At 37.0% G+C, this 23,804-nt stretch overlaps 1 protein-coding gene across 2 annotated transcripts in view; it reads left to right on the forward strand.

The window, feature by feature from the left end:
- The first annotated feature begins 1,333 nt into the window (after window positions 1–1,333).
- The window catches only part of col5a2b (collagen, type V, alpha 2b), a 32,923-nt gene continuing 10,452 nt past the window's right edge, over window positions 1,334–23,804 (forward strand). Inside the window, exons 1-36 of one of the 2 annotated variants that reach the window (XM_073870791.1) lie at window positions 1,334–1,782; window positions 8,439–8,651; window positions 8,802–8,818; window positions 8,963–8,995; window positions 9,102–9,134; window positions 9,264–9,317; window positions 9,865–9,954; window positions 12,448–12,525; window positions 12,650–12,694; window positions 12,775–12,828; window positions 12,964–13,017; window positions 13,140–13,193; window positions 13,472–13,525; window positions 13,631–13,684; window positions 13,794–13,838; window positions 13,921–13,974; window positions 14,057–14,101; window positions 15,704–15,757; window positions 16,454–16,552; window positions 16,625–16,669; window positions 16,779–16,877; window positions 17,336–17,389; window positions 17,476–17,583; window positions 17,680–17,733; window positions 17,861–17,959; window positions 18,210–18,263; window positions 18,451–18,545; window positions 18,749–18,806; window positions 19,073–19,126; window positions 19,237–19,290; window positions 20,380–20,433; window positions 20,515–20,559; window positions 20,642–20,740; window positions 20,919–21,026; window positions 22,433–22,486; window positions 23,654–23,707. In XM_073870791.1, coding sequence (XP_073726892.1) covers window positions 1,692–1,782; window positions 8,439–8,651; window positions 8,802–8,818; window positions 8,963–8,995; window positions 9,102–9,134; window positions 9,264–9,317; window positions 9,865–9,954; window positions 12,448–12,525; window positions 12,650–12,694; window positions 12,775–12,828; window positions 12,964–13,017; window positions 13,140–13,193; window positions 13,472–13,525; window positions 13,631–13,684; window positions 13,794–13,838; window positions 13,921–13,974; window positions 14,057–14,101; window positions 15,704–15,757; window positions 16,454–16,552; window positions 16,625–16,669; window positions 16,779–16,877; window positions 17,336–17,389; window positions 17,476–17,583; window positions 17,680–17,733; window positions 17,861–17,959; window positions 18,210–18,263; window positions 18,451–18,545; window positions 18,749–18,806; window positions 19,073–19,126; window positions 19,237–19,290; window positions 20,380–20,433; window positions 20,515–20,559; window positions 20,642–20,740; window positions 20,919–21,026; window positions 22,433–22,486; window positions 23,654–23,707 — 2,409 coding nt within the window. In that variant the 5' untranslated portion in view covers window positions 1,334–1,691. Of the gene's footprint in view, window positions 1,783–7,522; window positions 7,654–8,438; window positions 8,652–8,801; window positions 8,819–8,962; window positions 8,996–9,101; window positions 9,135–9,263; window positions 9,318–9,864; window positions 9,955–12,447; window positions 12,526–12,649; window positions 12,695–12,774; window positions 12,829–12,963; window positions 13,018–13,139; window positions 13,194–13,471; window positions 13,526–13,630; window positions 13,685–13,793; window positions 13,839–13,920; window positions 13,975–14,056; window positions 14,102–15,703; window positions 15,758–16,453; window positions 16,553–16,624; window positions 16,670–16,778; window positions 16,878–17,335; window positions 17,390–17,475; window positions 17,584–17,679; window positions 17,734–17,860; window positions 17,960–18,209; window positions 18,264–18,450; window positions 18,546–18,748; window positions 18,807–19,072; window positions 19,127–19,236; window positions 19,291–20,379; window positions 20,434–20,514; window positions 20,560–20,641; window positions 20,741–20,918; window positions 21,027–22,432; window positions 22,487–23,653; window positions 23,708–23,804 lie in introns of those variants that run through there. The other variant, XM_073870792.1, reaches the window with a different exon arrangement.

The following is a 23,804-nucleotide window of genomic DNA, read 5'->3' on the forward strand; positions in this document are numbered from 1 at the left end:
GAGCAAAAAACAGTCTGTACACATGTACAGTCATACTTTGTGATGCGAGCCAAGAACATCCCTGAGGAAACTGTGTTAGTCAGGCAATTATGACGATAAGGTGGGAAATTGTTTGCTTATTTAGAACAGAAGAAACTACTGTTAGAGAAGTGAACATGAATAAAAGGGAAACAAGACTTACAACCTTATGTTGAAGTAATTTGCCTTGTCGACTCGGATGGTTGAAAGATTTTGAGTATGAGATTGTGGGTGACCAGTCAGATGCTTTGCAGGTTCCTTTATAGTTTACATACTATTTCTTTTATATATACATTTTTGGATATACAGTACAGTTAACATTTTTAGTAATTTACTTTGACACATTAATATTAAAGGCTGTGAGTGGTATTAAAAATATTTTCTCAGTTTGTCACACCACAGAAAAATGAGTTATTAAACATCCAGCCAAATTTGAGGTTAAAAAACGACAAGTAAATAAAATAAGTTATCAAAATCTAGGTGGGGAAAGGCAGCATTCTGTGTTCTCAAACGCTGGGGGCGTGTCCGCTGTCAGCGCTTAAACCACGCCCACTCGCAGGAAAGCCGCCATCTCTCTCTACTTTTAAAACACTGATGCTCGCAATAGTGTTAGGGGCGGGGCCATGCTCGGTGGCTCCAGTGCATCATCAAGCAACCGTTTTAGCCCCGCCCAAATAATCCTAAACTTAGAAATGCAGAAAAACGGTGTCTTTGTAATGTGTTTCATCAATACATTTCTAAAATGTATAATTGTTTAGAAACAATTCTCTTGAAAATAATTTACATAGACTTTAATATTAATGTGATAATGACCTTCATCTCCATTATCTTCATTACATGCAAAAAACCATTAGGATTATCTGATATTGAGTTTTCAACTCATGAATTTTAATGAGGGTGATGACTAATTTATGTTTTCCAGCTTAACAAATGGCCATGTCAATTTATGCATTCATTTGTAACATATCCTCTATGTGTACATATCAGGTGGTGAACATACAAAGAGAGGTAAAGAGGGGTAGTTGTCACATGATGAATGGTTAAATCTCATAATATCTGAATTGAATGTTTTGTTATCTGTCTTTAGCAAAGTATAAATCCGAACTACATTTTTTGTGAGTTTCATCTTCCAAGCACTCAGAATTACAGAATCTTTTTCTAAAATAAAAATTCAAAAATGCTATATTGTTGTAACAGCCTATATTGTTGTATTGTATCTGTTGGCCAATTTGACCTGCTCTATTTTTACTTGTCATTTGTCATGTTAACTGTTTTGGCTTTAATAACAAAATGATTGCTGAAAAATATTTTGGTAATATTAGTAAAAATGCTTTATATAAAGTTGTACTGTCATTTAAGTCCATGATTTCTTTTTATTAATCTTTGTAGTTATTCCAGTGATCCATAAAACATTCACCTTCACGTTCTCCATCATGTTAAACAAGACTAGAGACTATAGTTATTTTTGGTGTAGCTAGATGAGAGGCTGGAAGGAAGAACCACAGGGCGGAGGTTCACATGCTCCCTTGAGTTTTCATACGGTGTGTGCAGAGGCTGGCAGCTGTGCTCTTGGGTAGAGTGGGCATCTTGGGGACTGAATGCTAAGCTGTGATTTTTAAACTCTCTACCTCCTCTGAAAGGCACGGGCAAGGCCCGAGCTGCCTGTTGAAGAAATGACTGCGGTTCCTCACCTCAGGATATCTGTATGGCTGGGAATCTGTTTAGCCCAGGTGTTATTGATCACGTGCCAAGATGCGAAGACTGGTGAGTAACCTGCATACTTCACTAAACTGGCAGGACAGGTGCAGATCGACAGTCTATTTGTTTGTGAAACTATGCTTAAAAACTTGTGATGATTATTGTAGGTACCTGTGAGTTCATCTAAAGCTCTGGAAGATTTTAAAAATACTAAACATTTGATTTAAACTGAAAATACAAATTTGTGTAAGCTGGTGTCTAATGGTGGCTCATCTAGACATAAATGCATTATGATCTATATAAATGCATTATTATAGCTTAATATATGGATAAATTGTGTAATATATGTATACACTGTAATATTTATATTATTTAATTTTACGTAAAGAGTGCATATTTGTACCTTAAAGGTATAAACCTTAAATGGTTTATAATAGGACCTTTTTAAAGGGTGTTCCTGTACCTCAATTGATAGAGTTTTTATTATTAGAAATGCTAAGGTTGTGTTTTCGATTCTCAGGAAACTTGTATACTGATGAAAAACGTATAGCTTGAATGCACTAATGGTCGCTTTTAGTAAAAAGCATGCCAAATCCGTAAATGTATCTTTATTATTTATGAAATTATTAAAAATAATAATGGTTTAAAATTTATCTCGCTGCTTTGTCAGCTCTGTCTGAGCTGGGTACATATTTTCATGGCCTTGCATGTAATGATATGAGGTTGTCATGGACCAAAGCAGGCCACCAATTGTGGTTAAAACTCTTCCCAAACGCTTAGGCACACCCAATCATATGCCAAATGTTTTCTTTAAAATTCCAAAAATAAAAAGCTAAATCACATTTATTTAAGGTATGGTAATCATTCAGGTGATGATATTGTTCAGTATGGTTCAACAATAATTTATTTAGAATTTTACATAAATTTAGTTGGATTGACTTAAAAAAATTGGAAACACTTAAAAGTGTTGTTTTGACAAACTTAAATTTTCTCATTTTAAGTGAAAAATTTAAGGTGAAAAAATTTAATTGGTAACACGTTAAAAAAGCTTTTTAACATTTTTTTTTTCACTTAAAGTGAGAAATTTTAAGGTGTTACCAATTTGAGTAATGTTTTAAGTTAATCCAACTTTCACTTACAGCAGCGGCCCCAATTTTTTGTCATTTTATAAAATATTTAAATTTATCATAAATTCTGTTATTAAACCTCAGAGAAATAAGGCTACTAACTAACAGCACTACATTGTATATTTGAATATTTTTTTTTAATTCAAATTTTATGTTTTAAAATGTTTTATGTCATTTTTTTTTTTTGGGGGGGGGTGGCATGAAGGGATGCATCATACACAATGGGGGCCGCAGGCTGAAAAAAATTAAGAACCACTGTTTTACATTGTAAACTCTAGAATTTGAAAATTTTGAATTGTGTGACCTTATCCCAGTAATTTTCTAATATGGCAACACGCCATGACACTTATTAGAAAGTGTAATGTTTTATGTGGGGTTAGATGATTTGTCAATAAGTAAATAGGTTCTGCATTACTGAACATAACTTCTTGCAGAGAAACATCGTCTGTACCATTATGACAAATACAAAGTTCATTCTATACATAGACCTCTAATATACGACAAAGAAATAATTCTACATTAACTTCAGACAGAGGGTGTGTCTTTATACGCTTTGACAGAAATAAAATTGCCCGCAGGCTAAAGTTAAGCAAAACCTGTAATAGAGGCGGCTGTGGTTTCCTTAAAATACTGTGCTTTTGCACTAAATTGGCACTTACTTGCTTTTCTGAACTGTGCTGGTTGTACTGCTGGTTGTAGATTCACTGCTCAAATACCATAGTCAATTTAGAATTTTTTTTATTTTAGTTTCTTGTCATGATTGAAAGTGATCATTCAGAACATTAATTGTTGAAAGATCAATTCTGAGGAATTACTATAACCTACTTGAAATTTAAGATGATACACTCTCAGGTTCAAAAGTGTTGGTGTGTTGATCTGACGGATAAGCCAAACTCTCTGTGCTTTAAAAAAACAATGCCAGACGGTACCCTGTGTGTTAAAAAGTAATGCCAATTGGGATGGTACCCTTTAAAAAATATGTACATGTGAGCTACCCAATACCTTTATTATTGTATTACGTTTACTTACACTCTTTTAGTACAAACATGTAAATGCGTTTTTTAAAAAGGTAACGCCTCTCAGTAACAGCTTGTTTACTTGTTTTTGTTTTTTTGAGAGTGTACAGAACAAAACTAAATCATAATTCACAATCCACATAGGCCATGCTTTGAGCTGAATTTCACAGATTATATTTGTGTTCATTTACATTTTTTTTGTTTAACAATCAGTTAGTTATTCATCATTAGTTAGTGATACCCCTCTTTAGCTATCTTATTTAGCTATATGTTCTTTTGGACCTTAAATTATAAGAAATCAAATTTTTGTTGTTATTAATAATACCAATTTTACATTACATTTTTACATTTGGCAAATGCTTTAATTTATAGAGTCTTATAGTGCATTTTATATACAGTTATTTGTTTAATAGTGTTTTCTGGGATCAAAATCTAGAAAAGTACCCATTACCCATTGAGCCACATGCATGGAACACATTTTATTTTATTTTTTGTCACTGTGAGAAAAAATAAACTTTTTAAAAGATGTTTTTTACACATGTATATTTTTTATACATGTATATGTTTCAGTCAAAGTTTAATTATAGAGGAATTTCACTTATAGACATTATTTTAGGCTTTATCAAACAATCACAGCCACTTTGATTAAATAAGGGCTAAAAAATGTCTCCAAAAATGGTAACCTTGAATAAAGCTGTCTGCACTCTCATAACTCTTAACACAACATTAAAGGTCTTTCATAGAGTCATGCACATTATCACTTGATGTTATAATAGCACCACAGAGACACCTAGTCTTTGATGCGAAAGGCTTTCAGAATGAAAAACAATATTTATTCTGTCTGTCGAGCTACAGCATCTAATCAAGTATTATCACTGCCTGAAAGAGACATGAAGGAAAGCAGAATGTTGAACTGGGTGTGTTTGTCATAAAACTGTGAGCTATAGACTCACTGCTGATCTCACAGTAGGTCTCATAGGCCCTGTTTACATTAGAGAGCATTTCCATTATAAAACGTTTTAAAAACGATCCTCGTCTTTACTGGTCAGGGTCACAGGGTCATCAGTAAAGGGGAACTGGGGCTAGTTGTCACAAAGGGCTGTATGAATTACAATATTTGCTTGTAAGGCCATGAGCAAAATTCAAAATTTTTAAAATTGTGTCCAATCTCCTTTGAAAAATTGGCATAATAGGTGCCCTTTAAGGTCTCTTATGGTAAAGCCTAGTATACTGACTAGGCTTTACCATAAGAGACCTTAAATGGCACCTATTATGCCAATTTTTAGAAGATGTAGTAAAAGTTTCAGGTATGAATGTCTCTGTAAAGTTTTAGCTCAAAATACCCCACAGATCATTTGTTAAAGGATGTCCAAAATGCATATATTTGGGTGAGAGCGAAAAGCGCTGTGTGTGTACTAGTGTTGGGTGATATGCCCCATTTAGAGATTGTCCTATCGTCTGCCTTTGAGGTCGCCGATACACAATAGTATCGGTATCGGCAGTAATTTATTCATTTTTTTTCCAAGTCACTTGATTGGTGGACAAAAAAGAAGCAAGGGCAACACTGTTATGACTGCAACCTTCTCAATACTGATGCCATTAATTCATCCGCGTCATTAAGTCCAAGCGCTCTAAAATTTCCTGCGTGCCAGGGAGTGGGAACAACAAACTCGCCGGTTTTAACCCTCTGCGTGCCTAACAACCTGCAAGGAAATGTCAAAGCCGCGCGTATTACAAGTTCAGGTGCTAGGAGGAGTCCATGTCGCGCGCATTCAGGTCCGGGCAAAAGTCCAAGACACGCGCATTGAAACCACGTGCATGTGATAAGGAATCTGCGCGCATTACAAGTATGTTCTTTCACGCAAAGTGAAGCCCACAAACCCTCTCATGCAAGGAAAAGAATGCAATGTGCATGTTAATGTGAAACTTTGATAATAATAATAATAACTTTCGCCAACTATCGCCATGAAAGCCCGCTATTAGCAATATGTCTGACGATTGTTGATACACAATACTATCGTTTATCGGCTCAACCCTACTGTGTACCTTTAAATGCAAATGAGCTACTCACTCCCTTACCAACAGACAGTGAGCGCTTTTGGATAAAAATAGATCTTATTCCTGTAAATACAGTCTGAGACAATGCTAACAAACACATATAAAAACGCTTTTGGGTAAGATTAACCAGTCAATCAGTGGCCGTGGGCAGGGCTTTGTTTGTGTGACATCACATTAACAAGATAATTATATTGTAGGGTTGTTGTGTTCACACAATACCAACAAATTTATGGTCACGTTGTCATTTCGCATAATATGTGCCCTTTAATGGGCTCCCTTTAATAAAAACCTTGTTTGTTTGCGATAATTTTTTATGTTTACATTTATCTTTTTAATTGTTTTATACATTTTTTGTATTGCATAATATAAGCCTGACAGGCTGTTTAATTGCGACAACCTTATAAAATGTGACAACATGCCCCAATAACATATTAATGTGTTTATAAACATCCTTTTGATGGAAAAGGTTCAATAGCCAAATACGGAAATTTACAGAAATTAAAATAAATCTTCTGAATAGAACGAGCTCAAGTGTTCCTTATATAAACTGGTTTGCACATACTAGGTTTGCTAAATTTAGTAGTAGCCTACCTACTGATACGTCGGCAGAGATGCTTATGTTGCATATATTTTTTGTTTCAGGCATGAATACAAGGGGAATAAGCTGTAACTTTAAAAACAACATTAGAAAAGTGTAGAGCGAATGAGACCTTCCCATTTTCTCAGATTAGTACTTTTGAAAGAAGCCTTGATGTGGTACAGTAAATGTTGGACTGAGGGTGCATTCTCAATGGGCTGAGAGAAAATTGGCTGAAGGTCTCTAGCTGCCTGCAGACCTCAATTATAGGGTGTGGCGTATGATGTAATTACCAGTCAATTGAAGGCAAACAGAATGCATGGTGACCATGGTCTACTGTAGTTCTCAGAGTCTAAAATGTTCAATGTTCAATGTTACTACAGTATATTAGTTATGTTACTTACAGTACCAGGGACCTTCAGCTCTATATGGAGCCAGTCCACAGTAGAAAAGGTAAAATACAGTACGATGTTAATTATAGTTTAACATACTATAGTAACTACAGTTTAATCAAACTTTTATCTTTAGCCTTAGACTGAGGCTCAGCTTTAACAATAGCTATGTTTCCATCCACCTATTTTTACGCACATTTTGGAGATGTCTTCAGGTCCTTTTCAGGCGAAGGACCCCTTAATGAAGGAGGAGCCCCAATACATGCATCAAATTAAGACTGGATTTACATATTTTGGGATGGATAGTTACATTACAAAGACATTAAAATAATAATTTTGTTTTACACAGTCACACGTTTCACATAACATTTTAAATTTTCGGAATATATTTTAATGTGATACTTTTACTTTAATCAAACTTTAATTTTGTTACTAGCCAATTAATACATTATTAAAAACATTTTAAATTTAAATAATATTTCGAGGATACCACCAGGGACCCCTGTTGAAGACCCAGCCTTAGATAAAAGCGTCTGCTAAATGTACATGACAATAAAAAATTCTGTCCGCGTCCTTGACAGCCTAACCAATTAAAAAACTCTGAATCGCCTTTCAGCCAATGGCATGCGTTTGGGGCGGGAACAAAACTAGTGTAGTGTTTTTAACGGTCATCATCATCATCATCATCATCATTTATTTCATTTAAATTGAATCCCTGATAGGCTACATCGCTTCGGAACGTTAATATGACATCTACTACAAATACTGTAAGATTTCGGGTTTTGTGTTTAATACCAACTTATCACAGTTACACTGCTGTCTGTAGTAATTATAATATTTTAGTGGGTTACTATGGTAAAAGGTTAGCGTTTTTAAAAGCTCCATTCCCAAAAAACAAACATTTTTAACGTAATCCTGGTAGTAGTAAGCTTAAAAAAATATTATAAATCTAGATTGTTTAGGCCTACTGGGAACATGATGTTACATTGCTCTAACCAGAGACTGACCTCTGCTGGCGAGTTTCTTACATGAAATTTGAATAAGTTAGTATAGTATACTGTAGTATTTAGGCTACTATTGTAGTATACTGGGTATTATAGTAATTACTACACGCGTTAATACCATAGTTTACTATCGTTTATCTATAATAAATTGTTAAACTGCAAAGCTGCAGTTTACTTTAGTATTTAAGGTTCAAAAACACTGTAACATAGGAATTTTAGTTTAGTATAGTAAATACTGAAGTAGCCTATTCTAGTACATACTTTCTTCGTGTGTGTTTTTGTGTATAATTTTTGACCATACAAATCTCGGCAATGTGTTTCCTACAGAAATCCATGCTAAAGTTTTTAGGACATGCGCACCATCAAAGTTTGATTTCTTTACTCAGTCAGTAGATATCATCATGGTTATATATTTACAGAATTTTCTTTACAGATGTGTTTTTTTATTTTATTTTATATAGGCAGGGAAAATAAGAGAATATAATAATTATAGAAAGCACTCAAAGCAGCAAACAAAAATGTGTTTGTCTTTATCCATCTCTGAACAGAGAACACGAAAGACTGTAAAGAAGGTGATCAGGTTTATTCAGAGAATGAGATCTGGAAGCCAGAGCCATGCAGAATGTGTGTATGTGATAATGGACGAGTGATCTGTGAGGAGATCCGCTGTGAGGACCTGAAAGCATGCGAGGAGTTTGTGATCCCAGAGGGAGAATGCTGTCCCGTGTGCCAAACATTCGCCAGTGCCCGAGGGGAAATCGGTGAGTAATACCCACAGTGACCGCTAGAGGTCAGACGTGAATTACCCTCAATTTTAAAAGATTGTCACTGTCAGGTTTATTATATAAACTGGTATGTAGTATGAATACGAAAAATTTCAACTAAATTTTGTGATTCTTTTGTGTTTTCAGAAACATATGCATTGAAGGTATGTGAATGCTAAAATAATGTTATGTTATTTATTATGGCATATAAATTAACATGCATATGCAATGCAGTACATAAATTATTTATTCATATGGATTGCATTATAACATTTAATTGTTTAGTTTAAGTTTGCTTGTTTTTTCAGGGACAAAAAGGGGAACCTGGTGACATTCCTTATGTGAGTCTATGAAATGAATTATTCCTGGTAACAGTTATAGTAATTGTGCTATACTGTAGCTTATACAGAAACTATTTTAATATTTTGTCTGGTGTTTTATATCCAGATTGTAGGCCTACCTGGACGTCCTGGACCAATGGTAAGAAAACAGTTTTTTGTGTCACATGCATATACAAACAGTATAGATGCAGTTCTAATATTTATACTCCTAATAACATTGTAATACAAATGAAAGTGGATCCATTATATTTCACGTCATATCATACAGGGTCCCACAGGAGCAGATGGCCGACCAGGATATCAAGGAAGCAAAGGAAGAAAAGTATTTGAAAAAATAACTTTAACTATACAAAATAATATATGGTAGTAGTTTAAAGGTGCAGTGTGTAATTTTTATTTTTATAAAGACCTATTTATAATGAACTGTTATGTTTTTATTACCTTAGAATGAGACGTTTTTATCTACATACAAAGAGGGTCCCATTTTGTGCCGCCATGTTTCTACAAAAGCCCTTAACGGACAAACTAAGTTGTCTGTCAATTACATGTTTTTCCGGTGGTGGCTACCATAGCTTCTATGCGTTTCACAAGCGAGGGGTGAGCAGTGGATTGAGCCGTTGGTTGCAATTCGCAACCTCACCACTAGATGCCGCTAAAATTTACACACTGCACCTTTAAATTCTGTTACATGGCTATCTGACTGTAGCAACAGACCAAAGTTATGTATAAATAGAGGCCGTTTTTATTTATCAAATACAAATTATGTCTCATCAATGCTACAGTAATTGCTTTGTTAATCTGAGCTAATGGATCTCATAATTTGGGAATCAAAGTAAAATCGAAACTGACGCAAGCTGTTTTGTGTGAAGGGTGTCTCAGGTCCACCAGGTTTTGATGGGGAACCAGGTATCCCAGGCATGCCAGGTGACCCTGGTCCTCTAGGCACTGGACTTCCAGGGGTGAGTAATATTACCTTTATGTAGTATTCTTGATTTTTTTCTTAAGTGTCAGTATTACACCAATAATTATATACCGTATAAGGGTAATGTGTGTTCATGGGAAAAAACAAACGCTGGGTTTGAAACAAATACATGCAATCGAAAAATTTGATTTCTTTAAAAAAGTTCTGGCATTTTTAAAGGAAAACCATCGGTTTTCAATATTTTACTATGTTCTTACCTCAAATTAGACAAATTAATACATACCTATCTTTATTCAATGCGTGCACTTTGTACATCATGTTGTGAATGTTTTAGCATTTAGCCTAGCCCCATTCATTCCTATGGATCCAAACTGAATTTAGAAGCAACCATATTTATTTTCCATACTTAAAGACTGTTACATGAGTAGTTAGTTACATGAGTAAGTATGGCAGTAGAGAACTTAGTTCGCTCAAACTTCCGTCAATATTACAGCGTGCTGCAAACTAAGCGCTCTTGCGCCATACAATATAGTTCTTATTTTGTATCCGCTTAAAGGGCCATTTCATCGATAGGAACATTAATCTTTATGGAAAGTTGGTCATATTTGTAGTCGAAATGTAACATAAATTTAGAATTATGTGCCTATTTGACCGAGAAAAGACAGAACGTGACTTTAGAGCACATTTGTATGAAAAACTACAACTCCCACTATGCACCTCTGCAAGCCACTCCCATTAATCGGAACACCGCTCAGATATGCTATTGTGTACATAAATGCCAAGTTAAATGCCAAAATCATGACTTACTTATAAACGTGATGTTAAGTGTGTTACACACAATAACACTCTGGTCTGGTGTGTAGCAAAGTCTTATTCAAACAGTAATGTGAGGTGTCAGATCTGCAGTACAAATGTCTTTTCAAGTACTTAAAAAAGGGTATGCATTTTAAATGTTCAATGAGTTTTACCAATTTTCTTTTTGTCTCTTGTTTACTGTAATTACATCTGTGTTATATCAGCCTCATTGCTTTCACAATATAGACATATAAAACACCGCTCAGATATGCTATTGTGTACATAAATGCCACGTTAGTATAACAAAGAAAATAGAAACACTCACTTTAGTCAGATGTCCGTTTATCCCTGCATCCTCCACACAAACGCGTCCCCTGCACAATATCTCCACAGACACGCTGCCTCAGCTCTTGGAGCTTGTGCTCGTAAGCCGAAACACGTCTTTAAATTAAGCACGCGCCTGGAAACATTCACAAAACAAACGTTCATATCCTTATCTGATCCAGAAATGTTAAAAAGAAAGCACACAGCGAGAGTCCGCCCAAGCTCATATGCTCCGCAGCGCGTCTGCTCGTAAGCCGACACACGTCTGTGAAATAAACATGTCCAAACACTCGCAAAGTTGCTCTCTTGCCTGGCTGGAAACATCCACCAAACAAACGTCCATATCCTTATCTGATGCAGAAATGTAATAAAGCAAGCACACAGCGAGAATACAGGCAGTAGTCTGTCCAAGCTTCTCTACGCAGCAGAGGCCGATGGTTGCGGCGTCTTCCCTGGGCTCCTCTACTCAGCCGAAGCCCAGGCTCCGGCCTACTCCTCGGGCTTCTGTTCCTCCGTCTGCCTGAGCGCTTTGCTGCATTGTGGCTCATAAAGGTGCAATGAACAGCGGATTAGATCATCACACTTGCGAAATCACCCTCTTCCATATAATATTGATTAACTTCCACTGTTATTGTAACATGAATTCTGGCTCGCTCCACAACTTCTGTTTAGCTTAACTTAGCATAAAGATGGCGGCAGATCGTTTTTTTTCCCCGTCTGTGTTCGTATATTTTCGTAAGTCCCACCCACTGATCTGTAATAGGTCTGTAGCGTGAGTGGGTCCCACCCATAGCCCCCAACTTGGAAAAATGAGGAATGAGTGTCTGTAGTCTTTCACATTCAAAAAACATACAGGATTTCCTTCTTTCAATGACGCAAAATTATGATTTTTACATCATTGAAAGAAGGAAGTGCCCTTTACTGAAACTAGTATTTTTCCCGTCTCAGGGGAAACTGAGGGAATGATGCACAACCATTCAAAAACATGACTGGGGTTCTAACGATACAAAGCTTAATGCAAATGGGTGAAGTTTCCCTTTAAAAAAATCACTTTTTATTTTGTGCCACCATATTTACTCATGTAACTACTTATGTAACAGTCTTTAAATAGGGAAAACATGGAAGTATTTGGTGGCTTCTACATTCATCCCTGTTTGGATCCTAAAGAATGAATGGGGCTAGGCTAAATGCTAATACATTCACGATGCGCTGTACAAAAATTAAGTGTTCGCAAAAGAAAGATAGGTATGTATTAATTTGTCTATGTTGAGGTAAGGAAATAGTAAAATATTAAAAATGGCGGTGTTTTCCTTTAAAGGTCACCTAATATGGCAAAGTTCAAATAAGTTCATCAGTCATGAACCTAGAAATTTGTAAAATTGTTTGATGCAACTACATCAATATTTTACAGAGTCAGTTTGCATCTCAGATGGCATCTGGATTCCAGGATGGAAAACATGGACCGTCAGGGATGCTCAGTGGAGCACCAGTAAGGATCTTTTCATGCCCAGAAATTACTTTATGATGTATATTTAGCTCCATAGCCATATTGAATAAAAGCCATTAATTAAGAAATGTAAGGAATAGATCAACTGTATTTATTTTGTGATCAGGGTGAAGCCGGATCAAGAGGTCCTCAAGGTCCACCAGGTCCATCTGTAAGTTCACTTTATTATGCCCACTATTTAATAACAGCTGAAAACTATTTTAAGTATATATTTAAATCTTTGCCACTCAGGGACCAACAGGAGCACAGGGTGCCCCAGGAGACATGGGTGAACCTGGACCTATGGTAAGACCAAAAATGTAGAAACATATTAAGTGCTTGATAAAAAATCCATTACAGAAAAATATACATTTAGGTTGGGAAAGTTAAAAGTGTCACTTACAGTGCAGTAAAGAGTACTTTATTTTTTCTTCTCTGAAGGGCTCTTATGGTCCAAGGGGACCAGATGGACCTCCAGGAAAACCAGGCCCTGATGTAAGTACTTCAGAAATTCACCCAGTGACTCGCATTTCATGATTTACATTAAACAGTCGTTCATGAGTTATGAGAAAATAACTTATGTTAACACAAACCTGTTCCTCTTATCTCTGTAACAGGGTGACCCAGGAGCCCCTGGAAATATGGGAGAAAAAGGATTCCCTGGCTCTCCGGTAAGTCAAAGTTATTATTACCTGACAAGATTGCAGAACAGCGGAGAATAATCGTACTTGCAGGTGCATACATGCATTTGTAGCTCCTAAAAGTGCTGCAGTTTTTTTGTTATTTGTACATTTCGATTATTAATCAGGTATTATCTGATTCTTATATAGGCAATCACAAAAAAAAAAAAAAACTGAAAAAATGTTAAAGATCTCTACCATTTTTTCTGCACATTCAATGTATATAAGATGTATGTGTATTTATCTGCATCCTTATTTTTGGTTTCTAGGGTTCCAGAGGGTTTCCAGGGTTACCAGGTCAGCCTGGAATGAAAGGTGAAAAGGTGAGTTAGATAAAGGCATCTGATAACTAATGCTAAAAAATGATACATATACCTACATTCATTTGTTTACCACTTTGAGGTGTACATATCCCATATCTATTGTAGGGTCATGCAGGTGTGCTGGGTGTGAAAGGAGAGATAGGTGCTGTGGGATTAAAGGTCAGAGGTCATATTTGAGACCAATAAAATGACATGATAGTTCTAACAAATTTATAACCATATCTGTGTTTAGATTTTTTTGGTAAATGTTTTTGTTTTGTTTTCAAAGGGAGGATCAGGATCTCCTGGTACCATGGGTCCTGTGGGTCCACCGGTATGGTGTACTTTCTGATTTTAAATGTTGACGCTTTATTACGATTACATTACTTTTTACTAATAATATTTTTTGGTGGTAGGGTCCTATCGGCATGCCTGGAGAGAGAGGACGCATTGGTCCAGGAGGACCTGTGGTAAGAGTACAGACTTTTTTTGTGCAAATTTGGCTTGTTAAAAAATGAATTTTGATTATTAATATTTGTTTTTTGCTTGTAGGGAAAACGTGGTATTTCAGGAAACGTGGGAAAACCAGGTCCATTGGTAAGTAAAGAAAACTACTCCCAGCACCACATTCCATGAAAATGAAACATGTGGTCCCTAAATGTTACCTACATTCCCAGAAAGGCTCCAAGCCTTCTGCAACGTTGCGTAGGGTCAAGCGGGTTTGGAGAAGGAATAAATGGATTTTTATTCACAAATTAATTACTGAATAATATGACTGTCACAATATTTAATTTTCACTAAAGTGATGTTATCTTGAAATCTATTAAGTAAAATTCATCTTTAATTCTGTTTGGTTTCTAAACTATCACAGGGACAAGGCGAGTAAATATCTAGTTCCTATTATTTAGTTTTTTTGTGTAGTTGTTTTGCTCCAGCTCAGTTCTTTAACCAAGCGTGCCGCAAAAGCCCTGAAAAGTGAAGCCAAAACGTCTCGATCGCCCCCAGTGACTGGTCCCAGTATAGGTTATAAACCCTGCCTCCCCATGTTATTCAATGGGACTTGAGACCAACTAAAAAATGTATTTACACTTCAATTATCTTTTTTCCGAAGCTGGTTTCTGTCATTTACTGTAGTTCTTATCATGCTGAGGTAAATTAAAATGTTTGTTTTTAAAATAAGTTTGTGTTTAGTTAGTTATTTAATGATATAAAAACGGTGTCACGTCATGATTGACAGCTGTGATATTGTGTGATATGCGCATTCTGCGAGGGCGGGGTCTTGATTTTGGCGGCTTCACTTCCTGCTCACTAGTGCGCAGGACGGGTCCTGAAAACGCTGCTGTGCAGACTCAAGACCCAAGATGTCAGCGTCGTATCGGGACACTGGCGGCTTCACTTTTCACCAATGGAAGAGAGCAAACGGGCGTTGTCCATCTTTTTTTTACAGTCTATGCCTTCAACCATGTAACCCAAGTTGAATAAAAAAATAAGCAGACAAGGATGCTTGTCATTTATAAACCATTTAGCAAAACCAAAACTACAAACCAGCATTAGGTCCCAAACTAGCTAGCCCTTACAACATGTAAGCTTCTTTGCAACCCTGTTACTTGTAACCTTTTTTTTTACCCATTCTGGCATGTTTTTTTTTGTATTGTATTATTTTTCCAATTTAATTATACAAGGTTAATTTATTTTTAAACTGTATTTCATAACGGTTACATTTGCAAACTCTAGAAAATTCAAATAAACCAGCGGAAATTGAATTTGATTCACAAAATGACATTTTTATCAAGCGTGTGTTGACGAGAAATAGTTTTAGCCCCTATTTTTTATTCTGCTTGTGTGAAAGTATTCCCAGCAAGCAATCTTGGCTAAAACAAGGCAAAATTTGGGCTGTCAGTGAAACACCTGTTGACTTTCCCTACTTGATAAAATATCATTCATCTCGCAAAATATATAAAAAAACTGGCATGCAACCAAATTTAAGGTAATTTAGGGTAGAAGTGGGTTATGCATAGCCGGACTATATTGGGTCTATAGTTAGCCGTCATTTAACTGTCTCGGTTAATGCTTGCTGGGTTGCTTCTCAGAAAAAATTATAATAGATAGATATTTGCCTTTAAGGTCAAAGATGTGGAGCACTTTTGTATCAGTTAAACACTGATGTAATATCTAACAGGAAACTTATATTCTTCACAGGGACCAATGGGAATTCATGGAGCCCCGGGATTTCCTGGTGGCCCAGGCATGAAGGTAAGCCTGATTTATGGTGACTGTATACACTCTACGTTGGGTCAAAAAGGGACGAGCCCAGCCCGTTGGGTTGTAATTTAACCAATGCTGGGTTGTTTCAACTCAAAATGCTGAGTTGCTTTAACCCAAAATGTTGGGTCAAATATAAACATTTTCTGGGTTAATTTAACCCAACGGATGGGCTCGTCCCATTTTTGACCCAACGCTGGGTTAAAAATAACCCAGAGTGTACGAACAGTAATTTGTGACATTGGATACATAATTAGTATTTAGTTAGAATAAGTTGTTAAAGGAACACTCTACTTTTTTTTTGTTGAAAATATGCTAATTTTCCCCTGGAGTTAAACATTTGATTTTTACTGTTTTGGAATCCATTCAGCTGTTCTCTTGGTCTGGCGGTACCACTTTTAGCATAGCTTAGCACAATCCATTGAATCTGATTAGACCATTAGCATTGCGCAAAAAAAATAACCAAAGAGTTTTGATATTGTTCCTATTTAAATCTTGACTCTTCTGTAGTTACATCGTGTACTAAGACCTACAGAAAATAAAAAGTTGCCAATTTCTCGGCAGATATGGCTATGTTTAACTCTAGGGGAGCTGAACAATGAGCATATTTTCAAAAAAGTGGAGTGCCTCTTCAATGGCAAACAGGAATGAGGGATGAAATGTACTATTTTTATCAACATTGTGAAGGGCCAAGCAGGAGCCACGGGCCCTCGAGGTACCAGTGGACCCCAAGGCCCTAGAGGAGAATCAGGCCGACAGGGCTCTCAAGGAGCACAGGGCAACCAGGTACAGGCTTAAAAAGTTTGTGCTTTGATATTTACAATATTATTGTTTTTTTAACATTAATGTCGTTTTCAGGGACCACCAGGAACAGATGGTGCTCCCGGATCCAAAGGACCATCTGTACGTTTTTAAAACCCTTATCCAAGATTGTAATTTTATGATGTAAAAAGCCAGGTATTGTTTATTGGGTATTACTTATGGGTTATATTATCATTTGTAATTTTTATAGGGCATTCCAGGTGTGCAGGGCGCTGTTGGACAGATTGGACAGCCTGGTCCACCTGGACCTCAAGGATCAACTGGACTTCCGGGACCTAAAGGCCAATTGGTAATAAAATGATAAGTAATGTGACAAATTCTATAATATTTAAAAACAGATCAAATGCTGGATGCCGATTGGTTAATATTTGGCTATTTCTAAAGTTACAATCTGTGATAAATATATTGCACTTTATTAACATACAGAATATTGAAACTTTAAAGGTGCATTGTGTAAGTGACAAAAATGCAATATAATATTCATAACCATATTATCAGTGGTGTATAAAGACCATACATAATTAACTGTATTGTTTTTATTACCTTAGAATGAGCCGTTTTTATCTACATACGCCGCGGGTCCGCTTACATGAGAGTCACTAAAAATCTACACAGTGGACCTTTAAAATTGCAATGGCATAATTTAAGTCATTGGTTTGATTGCTAGATAATCCTCATACTGATAAAATGTGAATCAGGAATGATGTATGCCAGATGTAAATACTGTAATTTATTTGTACTTCACAGGGAGATTTGGGGTCCCCTGGATTTAAAGGAGAATCTGGAATTAAAGGAGAGCCTGTAAGTTTTCAGATTTATTTTTAATTGTTAGCAGTAAGAACTGTCCCGTGAGACAGATATTGTGGTATACCTGTTGTTATTATTAGGGCCCACCTGGAGCTCAGGGAGAAATGGGGCAGATGGGAGAGGAAGGAAAGCGAGGTCCGAGAGGAGACGCAGGGGCACTTGGATCCCAGGGCCCACCTGGAGAACAGGTGAGTGCCATTTCATTATTGTGGCCTTGTAAAACATTCATAGATGTGTGTTTTGTGTCTGTTTTACTTTTTTATTCTTTACACTCATTTTTCAAGGGAGCTCCAGGTAACCGCGGCTTTCCAGGGGCTGATGGCTTGCCAGGTCAAAAGGTTTGTAACATACAAATAGTGATCAACCAATGTGCTTTGTACAGTACGTGCTGATATTTACAATGCCTATGTAGTGTAGATATATACATTCCTCATATTTTCTGAATCTAATCCCTAATGCATCCAGGGATCTCAAGGTGAACGTGGTGGCCCAGGCACACCAGGACCTAAAGGTGCAAATGGAGATCCTGGTCGAACAGGAGAAGCAGGAATTCCAGGAGCCAGGGTTAGAATATTTTATTTTATTTTATATATATTTAAATACTGTAGGTTATATATATTCTTTCTCAATAGTCATATGATGTTACGCATCACACAGTTCACGGTGCAGTTTTATGTTGTGGTTCAATGAGTAGTAAATATTTTGCTGAAAGGCTATCCATCCTTATTTTGCAAACAAAGGTTAAAGTTCATTTATCAAAATGGGGACATCTCATAATATTGAGTCGTGTTTGTTATATGTCATGTCTCTTTAGGGCCTGACTGGTGTGCTGGGAATGCAAGGAGCAGAAGGAAAGATCGGACCACAGGTAAAATACTAGGGATCAAGAACACAATGGTTTACATGCCATAGCACCCTCATATGTATTGTGGCAGACACCATGAACCCATGTTTTTCGTTGTTAAAAAACAAGAAATCACCTCCAAAAGACATTTGTCACTAATAGCAATGGTTAAAATTTTAACATTTTTGGTGTCCACTAAACTTTTCTCTAGGGAGCACCAGGAGATGACGGTAATCCAGGTCCGGCTGGGTCAACTGGTACCAGAGGAGGATCAGGACCTATGGGTCTGCCCGGACCTAAAGGCTTCAGTGTAATTTACCAATATATACATATTTATAAAAGAGCAAGAAGATAATAGTTAATATTACAGTTGTGTGTCATATTGTACTGATGAGTGTATGCATATTGTAGTGTATATAAAAAATATGTTTTATATTGACTTTCTTGGGTATGCGGTGTACTAATGTGATCAGCTTGTGCATTTAAGTTATACTTTTTTTCTCAACATCCAGTGGTGATCCAGGAAAACCCGGAGAAATCGGATCATCAGGGGCTTCAGGACAAAGAGTAAGTCCTGCCATTCAACTTATGTTGCATTGAAGTAAGCTCAGCCTGATCATTTTTATGATCACAATAAACACAGAGGGATTTACTTAGAAAGCTTCCTGTATTTATTACTAAGTTAAAAAGAAGTCTAACCAAAATTATGTGCAATGTGTTGTAGTTATGACTTATATAGTACTGATTGAATAAAGCATTTATGTGTTATGTGTAGCATTGTGATTTAAAGACAACATGATAATAATTTGATATGATGTATTACACATTTTTAGGGACCCAATGGAAAAGATGGAGAAGAAGGTCCTGCAGGAACAACAGGACCACCTGTATGTTTTATAAGCTAGTTTGCCATCTAGAAATTTGTGTTACACAGACATTTTAAAATAATTAATAAACAATTATTTTATATAATAAAAAATATTTTATGACTTTTTAGGGAATAGCTGGGAAGAGAGGAGAGCAGGGACCTCCTGGACTTAATGGCTTTCAAGTATGTCGAAGTTCTGCTTTCAATCAAAAAAGACATTAAAGGAATATTCCATTTTCTTAAAAGAAAAATCCAGATAATTTACTCGCCACCATGTCATCCAAAATGTTGATGTTTTTCTTTGTTCAGTCGAGAAGAAACCATGTTTCCTGAGGAAAACACTGCAGGATTTATCATTTTAATGGACTTTAATAGAGCCCAACATTTAATACTTAACTCAACACTTAACAGTTTTTTTCAACAGAGTTTCAAATGACTATAAATGATCCCAAACGAGGCATAAGGGTCTTATCTAGCAAAACGATTGTGGTTTTTGACAGGAAAAATGGAAAATGTCCACTTAAACCACAACTTCTCGTCTAAGTCCGGTCGTGATGCGCCAGCATGACCCCACGCAATACGCCATGACGTCAAGAGGTCACAGAGGACGAACGCAAAACTTCGCCCCAGTGTTTACAAATGTGTTGAAAGAGGACCGTTCCTACGTTGTTGTATGTCAACTGATACTAATTAATGTCTTTGTGTCAGTTTATTGTTTACAATGGTCCGCAAATGTGCGTTTTATATATGTAACACGTGACCTCCCTACGTCACCACGCATTTACGTTAGGTCGCGCTGGACCGGACCCAGACGAAAAGTTGTGGTTCAAAAAAGAGCACATTTGTTATTTTTCCTGTCAAAAATGACAATCGCTTCGCCAGATAAGACCCCTATGTCTCATTTGGGATCGTTTATATACCCTTGAAACTCCGTTGAAAAAAACTGTTACGTGTTGAGTTAAGTATCAAATGTTGGGCCCCATTAAAGTCCATCAAAACGAGAAAAATCCCGCAATGTTTTCCTCAAAAAACATAATTTCTTCTCGACTGAACAAAGAAAGACATCAACATTTTGGATGACATGGTGGTGAGTAAATTATCTGGATTTTTCTTTTAAGAAAATGGAATATTCCTTTAACAGCATAGTTGTTCATTGATTAATTTTCATACAATAACAACATAGCCAAGCACATGATGTCACAAATTTTGACAGCGTTTGATGATTTATCCCTATAAGGCTTAAATGCATTATTCATTGTGATAAACCTATAGGGTTTGCCTGGACCACCAGGCCCACCAGGAGAGTCAGGAAAACCAGGTGATGAGGTAAGTGGAATTTCTTTGAGCTCATTTACGTGTCTTTAACACATAGAATGGGAATTCATGTATTTTATCTGATCACCTCAGGGTGTCCATGGTGAGGCTGGTGGCCCTGGGCTAACTGGACCAAGGGTGAGTTTATTACTCAACTTATAATGCAGCACATGTCTGAAGTGCACATAAACAGTAACCCAATATATCTTGATTCTTGTAGGGTGAGCGTGGAACCCCTGGAGAGAGAGGTGAAGTAGGACCCAACGGGTTGCCAGGAGCCAAAGGAAGCCCAGGAAGCCCTGGACCTGATGGTCCCAAGGTTAGAAACAGAAATTTCCTCACTTACACAGCGTCTTGATGATAAAAATGATTTTTGAGTTAGCGCGTGATCGTGTATTCATTTCTGATATAATAAGGATGTAAACTTGTAATGTCACACCCAGTTTGGATGAAATAGTATTGATGGTAATTTCTTTTATATGTTTTTTCCTGTGCAGGGAAAAGCAGGTCCAGCTGGAAGTGTAGGAGAACCAGGACCGCCAGGCCTACAGGGCATGCCAGGAGAGAGAGGAATAACTGGACTGGTCGGGCCTAAAGGAGAAAGTGTACGTGTGCTTGTGCGAGATAAGAGAAAATGGGTCTGCTTGATCAAAGACTTTGGCATAATATGTTGAAACTTTGCATAAAAAGTGCAGTTACAATTTTACTTTCATGCTATTGCCGTCCTTGCAACAATATTGCATATATTAAATGCCTTGTGACTCAGGTCCTGCGAGGCACGATGGCTTTCATAATCTAGACAACTTGCTAATATTTTCTGGCAGGGAGTTAATATTCTTTGATAAAAGACGCAAGAGATTATCAGCCAAAAAATTGTGCCAGTGCGAAACAAAGGGAGCCACATTTGAACACACGGGCCAAGATCAATTGAATGGGCGAGCATCCACGGAAAAGCACAAGATATTACCAGGGGCGGCTCTTCCGAGGGGCGCAAATTCAAAATAAGTGTTCGGAGTGTCATGTGTGTTGCTTGTGTTTCCAAAATATGTCTTTGTTGGGTCATGTGAACCATGTGCATCACGTGTTTTGTCAAAATAAGTGCCTGCTGCACACGCGTCAAAACCGTTTATGATAAAAAAGACGCTCACGTTCACAAAATACACGCAAGACACTCCCTTAACAGTAAATTAGGCTTTGATTATGCATGAGATTATGTGAGTATCTAGCAAATGTAAGCGTCTTTTTATCATAAACCCTTTAGACGCATATGCAGCAGGCACTTATTTTGACGGGACACATGATGCACATGGACTCACTCGATGCGCTGAACACATATTTTTAAATGACGAACCACACACATGACGAGCTACATACATGTTGTGACGAACTTCACATTGTGCGCCCTCGAAAATAAAAAGTCACAGACCGCCACTGGATATCACCCATTCATTTTCTCTATTAGAAACGATTAAGTAATATAAAATAATTAAACAATTGATTTGTCATAATAATTGAAGATGAAAAATTTTCATCTATGTTGAGCTGGCAGACATAGGTGGAGTTTGGAGGGGGGGGGGCAGGGGGCACTGCCCCCCCAGACCAGAGCCAATTTTGATTTTGTCTGAGCTTTTAATAAATATAATATTTTATTTGTCTAATCTTAATATTAAATAGGTAGACCGATTAACTTAAAGCTAAAATAGTTTTAATTTATTTAAACCATTTTTAAAAAACTTAAACTCAAAATATCAGTACCCTTGTTTGCTGATTGGTGCCCCACACGCACGAACGCCAAACTCCACCTATGCTGGCAAAGTATTACAAATGTCATAGATTTGAATACAGGAACACACATGTACACAACGTATTCAGTCATTTGTATAAAAGTGTCTGCCACATGCATAAAAAACTTATTTTATAAAAACATTTTTATATAAAAGGCTAAATTAATTTTTTTGTTGATCTTCCAGAAACTTTATGCAGATGTTTTAGATGCTCTTAATTTTCTCAGGGTGCAGTGGGTGACAGAGGGGCTGAAGGAGCGGCCGGCAGCGATGGAGCTCGAGTGAGTAACACAAGCCCTTTTCACACAGACATTCCGGAAAATACACGAAAAATACACGAAAAATGCATCCTGGATTTTTCTGGGATCGTTAGATTTTTTGTTCATTCAGACTGCCAATGATTTACCGGCATCTGCAAGGTCCCGGAAAAACACGTGACCTGTTTAAAGTCCTGCCCTATCTTCTACGCAGCGTCTGACGTTTGCATATTGTTTATTATTTCTCTCTCCAGAAACCACTCGCGTACATTATTGTTTATGATAAGACTATAAAAGAAGCGCGTGACGCTTCGTTCTATGCTGGTGAATGATCTCAGCTTAAGAGTGGATATTTGACGAGCTCCCTGATCTCTGCTTTAATCCAGTTTTCAGACATTTCTCACCATGATTGTTAATATGCATTTAAAAAACCCTGTTTTGAGGAGCTGAACGATATATCTTGTTGGGATAAGCACGGGCATTTTTGTTTATTATAAGCTCAAATGAGCACGTGACACGATATTCTTTTATGCTGCTGAATGAACTCCGCTTCAGCGCAGTAAGTGACGAGCTAACTTACCTGATATCTGCTTTAGTCCAGTTTGCTGACATTTCTCGTCGTGAATGTTGTAAATCCCTCATTTTAAAGAGTTGAACCAACTTCATGTTGCCATGACACGCGCGTCCACACTACGGCACGCGCGTCATTGTTTATGTGTCTCATTTATCATTTCCTGATAACTGCTTCAATCTAGTTTGCAACATTTCTCGTGGTGTATGTTGATATACATGTAAATCTCTCATTTTAAAGAGCTGAAACATATCTTTTGTTGTGATGACGGTCGCGTCCTCACTACGACACGCCCATTACGGCATTGTTTCGGCTTCTTGTTCACACAGAGGGTTTTCCGTGTATCTTACTAGGTCCTCTTTCCGGCAACGATCTCAGAAGATTTACAAGAAGTGTTTGTGTTTACACAGACGCTAGTCTGTCAATTTTACGGGTATTTTCTGGGACCAAAGGTCTGTGTGAATGGGGTTACATACTCAACAGGTCTAACTGAACCTACCAGTCAATCATTTTGTATTAAAAAGCCCAAATTTCAACAGTCTACATTTCTGTTTTGATATTTGTTTTCATGCTTTTGAACACTGAAGACAGCTAAGATACGTTTTTCTGCTGTGTTGTAGGGATTGCCTGGTCCTATTGGACCCCATGGACCAGCTGGGCCGTCTGGGGAGAAGGTTAGATGATGTTTCCAAATTTTTTAAAAGTGCTAATTTGATCCTCTGAGTCATCCGCCCCATGATGGTTTATTTAGCCATGCTTAGACTTTGATGT

This window comes from Misgurnus anguillicaudatus, chromosome 8 (genome assembly GCF_027580225.2).
Source record: "Misgurnus anguillicaudatus chromosome 8, ASM2758022v2, whole genome shotgun sequence".
Lineage (NCBI taxonomy): Eukaryota > Metazoa > Chordata > Actinopteri > Cypriniformes > Cobitidae > Misgurnus > Misgurnus anguillicaudatus.